This window comes from Myotis brandtii, unplaced genomic scaffold (genome assembly GCF_000412655.1).
Source record: "Myotis brandtii unplaced genomic scaffold, ASM41265v1 scaffold656, whole genome shotgun sequence".
Lineage (NCBI taxonomy): Eukaryota > Metazoa > Chordata > Mammalia > Chiroptera > Vespertilionidae > Myotis > Myotis brandtii.
The window spans coordinates 1,002,736-1,009,765 of NW_005370548.1; the positions used below are offsets into that span (position 1 = coordinate 1,002,736).

At 55.6% G+C, this 7,030-nt stretch overlaps 1 protein-coding gene across 1 annotated transcript in view; it reads left to right on the forward strand.

Annotated features, from left to right (window-relative positions):
- CPXM2 (carboxypeptidase X (M14 family), member 2) overlaps window positions 1-7,030 on the forward strand; it is a 39,585-nt gene that overhangs the window by 4,399 nt on the left and 28,156 nt on the right. The window contains 2 exon segments of the mRNA XM_014528849.1: window positions 552-639; window positions 2,294-2,433. Of these exon segments, the coding sequence (XP_014384335.1) occupies window positions 552-639; window positions 2,294-2,433 (228 nt within the window).

Below are 7,030 nucleotides of genomic sequence, written 5' to 3' on the forward strand. Positions count from 1 at the left end.
GGGTCCTTCGAACCCAGCGCCTTCTGCCCTGAGGCCTGCCTGCCCATCAGACCGTCCGGCTGCGGGGAGGGGTGGGGTAGCCACCCTAGGTCTCTGGCTGCACAGAGCCCGCGGGGCTCCCCGAGTGCGCGGCCTGCGCAGGAGGCAGATGGATCACGGTGGGTGGTTCGTTTCCAAACCACGGGACGTCCTGCTCGCCCTGATAGAGAGGTTTTGCCTGCGTCTGGCCGGCGGCGTGCGCGCGCCAAAAGGCTGGAATGTTGGATGTTTGGGTTTTTATGGGAATCACAGGACCAAATATTTTAAGTCTTGGAAACTTGAAAATGAGCATTCCCGTCATGATTGTGCCATTCCTACCCTCGAGACGCTCGGCCCTGCAGATTTGGCACAGGATCGGATAACATTTTTTAAATGTAATTTCCTCCCCTAAAACTCCCCTAGCGTCTCCCTGTGCTGGTCTCATGTTCTCGGTTGTCGTTGCTGGAGTCTCCACGTGAGAGCTCGCTCGGAGGGCCTCCTGTCCCCGTCTCACACAGCGGCTTCTCCTCCAGGCACGGCGGCTCCGTCCCAGGCGCCTCCCGGCCTCCTTACACCTTCGGTTCCTTTGCTGTGGGCCTGGCCGCCTGTGCTCTCGAGCTGGTCGGGGCGGGGCCGGGCATCTCACTGTTCAGGGGGCTGATACCCCCCGAGCCCGTGTCACCTGTCACGTCACACCTGCCCGGCTCTGCGCACTGGGGCCTCTGTGGTTTGTGGTGTTTTCTTTTGTTTGTTTTGTTTTGTTTTCAGAGAAAAATTTAGGGCTTCTGTGGAGTGGGGGTAGTGACATGGGAATCTTTTCCTTTTTTAAAAAATACGTACATTTTGGATCCATTCCCTCTGTTCAGTCCGGACTCACGGTCCCCGTCCAGGCACCTCACAATCTAGACTCAGAGCTTTTTTTTTTTTTTTTTAAAAATTTATATATATAAAAGGCTAATATGCTAAGTGTCCCTCCGACTGGTAGCTATGATGCGCACTGACCACCAGGGGGCAGACACTCAATGCAGGAGCTGCCGTGACGCGCACTGGACATTTATAAAGAAACGGCATCGCAGACCCGGCGTCAACAAAGCAACACTTGGCTTCCCCCAAGTGGGACACGGGTCCTGCCTCCGCCTCAGAGCGACAGCCACCAAACGACTGCCGAGACCCCAGGGTGCAAAATGTGGCCCACAGCCCAGTCCAGCCCGGAAATGATGGCTGTGGGCGCTGGGTAATGATGTCACATAGCAACGCCCGGCTTCCTCTCCCTAGCAACGACTAGCCTCCTTGCAGTTTCTTCAGCCCAGGAACATGACTTGCTTTATAGCCAGGTTAAAGTGTTTTCCCATGCCTCATCTCATTTAATCCTCACAGAAGTCCTGGAGTAGGTAGATAGGAGACTCGTGGAATCCTATTTTCTTTTCATTAGCCAGAAAACGGAGGTTTAGAAAGTTTAGAAACTTGACCTGACTGAAAAGTAAGAAGTGGTAGATCTTGAAAATGACTTCAGGTTTTCTCACTGCACAGAATATAGTCAAACACTGCTGCAGTTAAATATTTTATGCTTTGTTCTCCCTGGATGATCTACAATAATAATCTGCTTTGTGTTGATATTTACTGCTGTGTTGCTGACAATTACCTGAAAGAGAAGTTGGGGTGCTTCACTGGGCTGGAAAAAGTTTAGCTAAATCAGAAAGCAGGTCTAACTAAGCAAGTTTATTCTATGTCTATAAAAGGCTTAGCTGACTCGCGCATGTGCGATACATATAAAGCTCTTGCTGGCGCCAGTCGCACGTGTGTGTGTGTGTGCGTGCGTGTGTGTGTGTGTGTGTGTGTGTGTGTTTCCATCTGTCATTGTTGATTGTGAATTTGGTTGACACTCCTATTATAGAGAAAGGGTGAATAGCGATATTAACATATTTCTTCTAATTAATTCCCTTTCTGTGCATGAATTCATGCACCGGGCCACTAGTTTTAAATATATTTTAATTGATTTCAGAGAGGAAGGGAGAGGGAGAGAGAGACAGAAGCATCAATGATGAGAGAGAATCACCTATGGGCTGCCTCCTGCACGCCCCACACTGGGGAGGGAGCCCACAACCCAGGCCTGTGCCCTGACCGGGAATCGAACCGTGACCTCCTGGTTCATAGGTCGACGCTCAACCCCTGAGCCACGCCGGCCGGGTTCCAGTTTTAATTTCCACAGAGACACCCTGCCCGGCCAGGAGCTGCCACCTCGGGCCTTTGTGAAGAGCACATCTGCTTCTCTCAGGCAGGTGTCAGCGAGAACGACTTCTACGACGGGGCGTGGTGCGCGGGCAGGAACGACCTCCACCAGTGGATCGAGGTGGACGCGCGGCGGCTGACCCGGTTCACGGCCGTCATCACGCAGGGGAGGAACTCGCTGTGGCTGTGAGTGCGGCACTGTGCTGTGGGCTCCGCGCCTGGGCCTGAGGGTCCGGGTGTGGACAGGGCAGGGACAGGGAAGCGACTGGCGGTGGGTGGGCAGGTAGTATCCCAGTCCGGTCCATGCAGACCTGGGGTGGTATCAGCTGTAAAGGAAGGGAATTCTGACACCGGCTACAATGCAGAGGACCCTTGAGGACATGGCGCTAAGTGCAATAACCGTCACACAGGACAGACGCTGTCCGAGTCCACTCACAGGGGCTCTGAGAGAGTCAGATCCTAAAACAGGAAGCAGAGGGCGGCCGCAAGGGGCCGGGGAGGGGATGGGGAGTTACTGTTTGAAGGGTATGGACTTTCACTTTGGGGTGATGGAATGTTCCGGAGTTGGAGGGAGGGGATGGTTGCACAACACTGAATGTACTTATTACCACTGAGTTGTACCCTTAAAAATGGTTAAAATCAGCCCAGCCAGTGTGGCTCAGTGGTAGAGCATTGACCTATGACCAGGAGGTGAGGGTTCAATTCCAAGTCAGGGCACAGGCCCGGGTTGCAGGCTTGATCCCCAGGAGGGGGCGTGCAGGAGCAGCCGATCAATGATTCTCTCTCATCATGGATGTTTCCACCCTTCACTCCCTCTCCTTCCTCTCTCAAATCAACACAAACATGTTTTTAAAAATGGTCACAATCATAGGTTTTATAGTATGTATACTTTATTATAATAAGTGAAAAATGCAAGTGCAAATACCTCCCTCCTCCCCCAAAGAACCTCTCCACACCAACCCGGGGCTGGAGACGGCGTCCGTATTTCCCGTCATATTTCGCCTGTGATTATGCTGTTTTTAACTGAGCACATACCCGGGACATTTTCCTGCTGCTCCTCCGACTTCATAATGGTCATTTTTAACAGCCTGTCATTCCACAGCCAGGCCTCCGTCCTACAGTCACAGGTCATTTTGCAAGAAGGTGTTCTCCAGGAGGGGGCGTGCAGGAGCAGCCGATCAATGATTCTCTCTCATCATGGATGTTTCCACCCTTCACTCCCTCTCCTTCCTCTCTCAAATCAACACAAACATGTTTTTAAAAATGGTCACAATCATAGGTTTTATAGTATGTATACTTTATTATAATAAGTGAAAAATGCAAGTGCAAATACCTCCCTCCTCCCCCAAAGAACCTCTCCACACCAACCCGGGGCTGGAGACGGCGTCCGTATTTCCCGTCATATTTCGCCTGTGATTATGCTGTTTTTAACTGAGCACATACCCGGGACATTTTCCTGCTGCTCCTCCGACTTCATAATGGTCATTTTTAACAGCCTGTCATTCCACAGCCAGGCCTCCGTCCTACAGTCACAGGTCATTTTGCAAGAAGGTGTTCTCCTCCTTTTGTGTTCCTTTGAATTGTTTCCTTCACAGGCATTTCCAGAGCTGGGATCACCCTCGCCTTTGGGCAGCACTGGCTCACGTATGTGCTGTCCGTGTGGCACGTTTTTATTGAGTTGCTTGGCGGTAGCTCTTACACGTGTGCTCACACCTGCCAGTCTTTCCCCTGCTGTGCGCCTCTCTCTAATTGGTGGCTCGTTGCCATGACAATTGTTCTCACTGTTCAGATTCCAAAAGGCAAGAGTTTTGAAAAAAAGAAAAAGAAAGAAAAAAGTTGAGTTGCTCCAGGAAAAGGGACAGTTGGACGGTGAGGCCGGTGAGGCCGGTTGAGACGGTCCGCGGACGGTGGGGGGGGGGGCTGTGCGTTAACGCTGGGTATTGACCTGCGGGCCAGGGTGGGAGCGGCCGGCGGGGGGGCTGTTACTGGATTTGACAGAAGGCAGCTCACTTTCCGTTCCAGCTGAAACGCGAGAGGGTTTGGCTGGAGGAGAAATCGCAGCGGAACACGGTGTTTCTGGGCTCAGCCGAGGACAGGAGCCTCTGAGGAGGCGAGGGGTAGGGTTGCTTTTAAGAGGCGGCTTGTTTTTTTAAACGTCTAAATGCATTTCAAGTCCATTTATTCTTCAAGGACAATGCACAGGAGGCTGGAGGGTGCAGTCTGAGCTCCCGGAATAGGACCGTCTGCACTCAGGACGGAGTAACCAACGGGACGAGGGTACGTTCTGCCGTCTGAGCCTTTTCCCGGAGGCGTGAGTCATGCCGGAGGCGTAGGGAGCTAGTCCAGTGCGGCCCTAACACAGGTCAGCAGGAGCGGCCACCGCGTCCCGGCAGCGAAGAGGACAGCGTCTTCCCTCTGTCCCTCCCCCACGCTGTGCTCATGCTGTGCCCAGTATGGGCATCTATGGTACTTTTTAAAAAAATCGATTTCAGAAAAGAAGGGGGAGGGAGAGCGAGAGAAACATCGATGATGAGGGAGAATCACGGATCGGCTGCCTCCTGCACGCCCCTCACAGGATGGAGCCCACAACCTGGGCCTGTGCCCTGACCGGGAATCGAACCCTGACCTCCTGGTTCACAGGTCGACCACTGAGCCACACTGGCCCGGCTTCTTTGGCCTTATTTAGGGAAGTACTTTTCAAGCTTTATCTTTCGCCACAGAGCCGTCCTTTCGATAAAGTCTTTCTTGGACACACTCAGAGGATACGGACGAGTGAGGCTCCTCTGTGCGAGTCCCGGATGTCCACAGGCCGGCTGGCACCAGCAGCGCACACGCTGAGGCGGGATGGAGGGGGAGGGGGCGCAGGAGAGCTGTCCCCGGGCCCGGATACTGGCGGGAAGCGGGTCATGAGGCTTAGCCACGGCCGCGACCAGTTCCTAACGAAGAGGATGAAACACTCCAGGGTTCATGATTTTCAAGTAACTCACGCTCTCCGACAGGAACAAAATGGAGCCGTTTCCATGATGTTGAATATTTACGTTTTTCACTGATAAATGTCCTCCCCACTGATTGCAGTTTAGCGAAACGTGAGTGTGCTAATCAGAGCCGTCTTCCATCCCCTGCCTTTGAAGCGTTTGTCAGGTGGGTGAGTGTTGGAAGGATCTGTTACAATGTGATGAAGGAGAAGTTAGTCACTTCGCCCGAGCTGAGCGGATGCTCCCGATGACTTGGACCAAGTACAGGCAGTTAAAAACGCCCGAATGTTCCCGTTTTAGTTGTTCTGTAAACAAACGATCGTCGTCATCTCGTGAGATTCTGCACACGTGGCCTCAATGCGAGGGGGCGTTTGCCCGCTGAGGGCTGGGGAGGTCGACGAGTTGGCTGGATGTTTAGAAAGCATTTGGGCCCTGGCGGTGTGGCTCAGTGGGTTGGGCATCGGCCCACACACCCAGAGGTGACCAGTTCGATTCCTGGTCAGGGCACAGGCTCCAGGTTGAGGCTCGATCCCCAGTCGTGGGGGTGCGGGAGGCAGCCAATCCATGTTTTGCTCTCACATCAACGTTTCTCTCTCCCTCTCCCCCTCTCTCTAAAATCGATTATAAAAAGCAAACCCCGCAGCCCAGGTTCTAGAACCTTATACATATCGTCTTCTGACTTTGCCTTTAGAAGAGAAAGGCAGTTGGCTAATTTGCAAGCGATGAGTGAGGCTGTGCCAGGAGCTGGGAGCCAGGAGCAGGGAGGGAGCTGGGAGGGAGCCGGGAGCTGGGAGCTGGGAGCCGGGAGGGAGCCAGGAGCCTGGAGGGAGCTGGGAGGGAACCGGGAGGGAGCTGGGAGCCGGGAGCTGGGAGGGAGCCAGGAGCCAGGAGGGAGCTGGGAGCCGGGAGCTGGGAGCCGGCAGCCAGCCCGGCCGTGGAGGATCGTGGCCCCGTTTGCAGTGGGATCTTAGCAGAGGCTCCGAGTGCGGCTTCCCCTCGGGAGCTCTGAGGGCGACAGAAGGGAGTGGACGAGGCACAGACCCCGAAGGAAGCCAAGGCCACAGCCAGGCCTGTTTCCGGGTCCTTTCGGAAGGCGGCTGTGCTCACAGGAGGGGCCGTGCCAGGAGGCAGGTCCCTGGGGGCACGGGTGGCGGTGGGACGTGGGGCTGACACGGGGAGGGGCTCGCGTGGCAGGAGGAGGCGTCCTGATCCCCTGAGATGCTAAAGGCGGGGACTAATTCTGGGGATTCCGAGCCCCCACACCAGGGGCTTGTGTTCCTGGTGGAGGAGGGGGCGGGTCCTCTGCAGACGTGAGCCCTGCAGGTTGCAGGGGGCGGGGGGCAGGGGGGGGTGGTTGGACACAAAGCAGCTCCATCCTGATGCAGGGAGGGCTCCCTGGACTCTGAGCCAAGGACTGGAGTGGCCCCACCGGCACTGTTGGTGCTTGTCCACCAGGGGGCGGTAGAGAGGCTGGCAGTGCCCTGGAGGAGGTCCAGGGAACCAGGGCCTGGTGGGGAGGAGTCAGAGCCAGAGGCTGGTCCCCTGGGACTGAAGGGCAAGGGCAGGGAGATGAGGCTGCGGAAGTGGGTGGGGAGGACGTGGCCATCGAGGACTCCGTGGGCAGCAGAGGGGCCGCCTGGGGTCGGGAGGCCATGGGCAGGGTCAGAGGGCAGCAGATGCCTGGGAATGTGGAGGCTGCAGGGCTGGCCGCTCAGCGCTGTGCCTGCCAGGAGAATCCCAGGACACGCTGGACCCTGGCTCAGGGGGGGGGGCGGGGGGGGGGGAGACGGGGGGTCTGGGTGGGGAGG